Source organism: Mastomys coucha, unplaced genomic scaffold, assembly GCF_008632895.1.
Source record: "Mastomys coucha isolate ucsf_1 unplaced genomic scaffold, UCSF_Mcou_1 pScaffold22, whole genome shotgun sequence".
Lineage (NCBI taxonomy): Eukaryota > Metazoa > Chordata > Mammalia > Rodentia > Muridae > Mastomys > Mastomys coucha.
Genome location: NW_022196905.1, coordinates 27,775,082 through 27,777,335, shown reverse-complemented (window position 1 = coordinate 27,777,335; position 2,254 = coordinate 27,775,082). Strand labels below are relative to the sequence as shown.

At 53.1% G+C, this 2,254-nt stretch overlaps 1 protein-coding gene across 5 annotated transcripts in view; it reads right to left on the bottom strand.

The window, feature by feature from the left end:
* The window catches only part of Uvssa (UV stimulated scaffold protein A), a 41,663-nt gene extending 40,378 nt beyond the window's left edge, over window positions 1-1,285 (bottom strand). Inside the window, exons 1-2 of one of the 5 annotated variants that reach the window (XM_031340808.1) lie at window positions 1,164-1,285; window positions 531-630 (exon numbers count right to left, since the gene is read on the bottom strand). In XM_031340808.1, the coding sequence (XP_031196668.1) occupies window positions 531-628 (98 nt within the window). In that variant the 5' untranslated portion in view covers window positions 629-630; window positions 1,164-1,285. The other 4 variants (XM_031340810.1, XM_031340809.1, XM_031340811.1 and 1 more) reach the window with 4 other exon arrangements.
* Window positions 1,286-2,254: the final 969 nt, after the last annotated feature.

Sequence of the window (2,254 nt, the reverse complement as noted above, 5' to 3'; positions counted from 1 at the left end):
GGAAGGGGAGGGAGGGGGAGGGAGAGAGAGGGAGAGAAACAGAGGTAACTCAGGGGCACAGTTCCTCAGCATGCTTGAGGCTCCTGAGCTCATCCCTGGGGGCGGGAAGGAGGCGGGGGAGGCCAGAGTCACTGACCCAATCATGAACTCTACTCCAACAGAAAAAATGATACACTTTTACTGACATAGTGTGATTGCTTTATAACATACAGAAATGCTCAGGGGCACCAAGTTCAGAGTCTGTGCTACATTCTGGACCCAGGTACATAGAGATTACTGTCCCAGAACTCCTTTAGTAGTTTCTGAGACAAGACCTTACTATGGAGCCCATGCTGCCTGGAACTTATGCTCCTCCCGACTCTACCTCACAACAGACAAGTGCCACCATGCCTTGGTGATCAGATAATTCCTTTCTAGGTAGTGAAAGCAGGAGGTGGCAGAGGTGTACAAGAGAGCAGAGGACCCACAATCTCCACGGGGTGAGTGCTCAGGGGACCAGTTATTAGGGCACATTTAGCCTCAATACATACTTGCAAATTTTCTTCAGTTCCTTCATTTTCTGAGCATTCAGTTGGGATTCTCCTGAGGTTGTGAGCTCCTCTATCAACTGTGAAAGTTTCTGATCCATATCTAGAAACAAGGGACGCGGAGATGCGGAGTTAACATCCAATATTTCAGTCTTAATTTAGCAACAAAGTTTATGGGGGCCTCTAAATACTGGGGATTATGGCAAAGGAAAGCCATAGGGTGTCTATATAGGATGTCTCCCAGGCGAAGAAGGCTAGCTACCGCCAAGCCCTTCGCTGATAATTAGCTAAAGTTTTAAAGGTGGGACTAACTCCGGCAGTCTTCGGCCAGCTGTGTGGGTGACGTTGCCGCGGGTTAAGGGGAAATGTCACTAAATTTTACTCAAACTGGCCGCACAGGACACTCGCTCTCTGCAAGCGACAGTCTCTAGACAACTGCGGGGGCGACTGATCCGACCCTGCGGGACGAGAATCTGACCAGCCACGACCCCCAGTCTGCCGCACTCGCTGCCTGACCCTCTGCGTTCCGCAGTCCCCACTGTGACCCAGAGCGCCGGATGCAGCAGCTGGTTTCGGCCACCCTTTCCGGGGTCAGCGACGCTCTGTTACAGGACCCGGAGAGCAGTGGGCACATACTCGCGAAGACCGGCGGCGCAGGAGCGGAAGTCGCCGCGACGCGCCCGCTCCTAGTCCCTTTCAGATCAGGCAGCCTCCCGTCTCTGTCATTGGCCCGGGTGGCTGCACTGCGCAGGCGCGAGGACGCGGCAATGCGGTGACGCAGCACGCTTCCAGGGGGCGGGGCAGTTCGAGGATAACTAAGCGCGAGAAAAAGGAGGCGGGAGGGCCCGGCAAGTTCTTAAAGGGGAGGTGGTTTTGGGTCAGGAGTCTGGAACTGAGGTGGAGAAAGAAGTTTTGATCTGGGGATCAACTCCTTGGCCACCAGGAGGCTCGCGGCCTCTCTACAGCCTCTGTACATCTGCTAAGAAAGCTCAGAAGGGAGCAAGTCCGGTTGGGAGGGTTCTGCCCGCTTCCCTGACCCCCAGGACAGGCCATCGTGGGAGGCTGCCCTGGGGTAGTGGTGGCTGCACTGATTGGATATTTTAAAGTGTCAGTTCAGTCGCAATGTAGAATGATTGTAAAAGATATGGCGGCTCACGGCTAGAGCTGCTTGCTCCCTTCCCTACAGCTTCAGTGTTCAGGGCTTAGCCCAACTCTTGGGCGCACAGACCCCGGGCACTGCCGCCTTAGCGGTCTCATAACTCGCTCTGCCTTTCTGCTGTCAGCTTCTGTTCCGCTTAGCAAAGGAGAAGCATACACCGGTCTCCCTGTGTACCCCGTCTTGGGCTGCGGTTCTGCACCCACAGAGCGGGCATTCAGCCAGTTTGTGTGCCCTGCAGTACGGTCTTGATTTTCTGGACTAGACTGTTCTAAGCATTGTGTGCCCACTTACCCACCCTTCCCTGAATCTGGGCCAGTGAACAAAGTCAACTGGACTCTCCCCACCCCTCATTTATGTTCAATCTGTGAGGATCTGGCAGCTCAGCTTCTGAATTTGTTTGGAATCTGAGCAATTCCCACCACCTCGTGACCATAATCCCAGTCTCCATACACTCGTGGAATGATGATTGTGGACTGTTGTTTCCCATTTTACATACACACACAAAGATAAGCCATAGATTTATCCCCAACCCTCATAAATTTAAAGACACAAATGTATTTAACATATT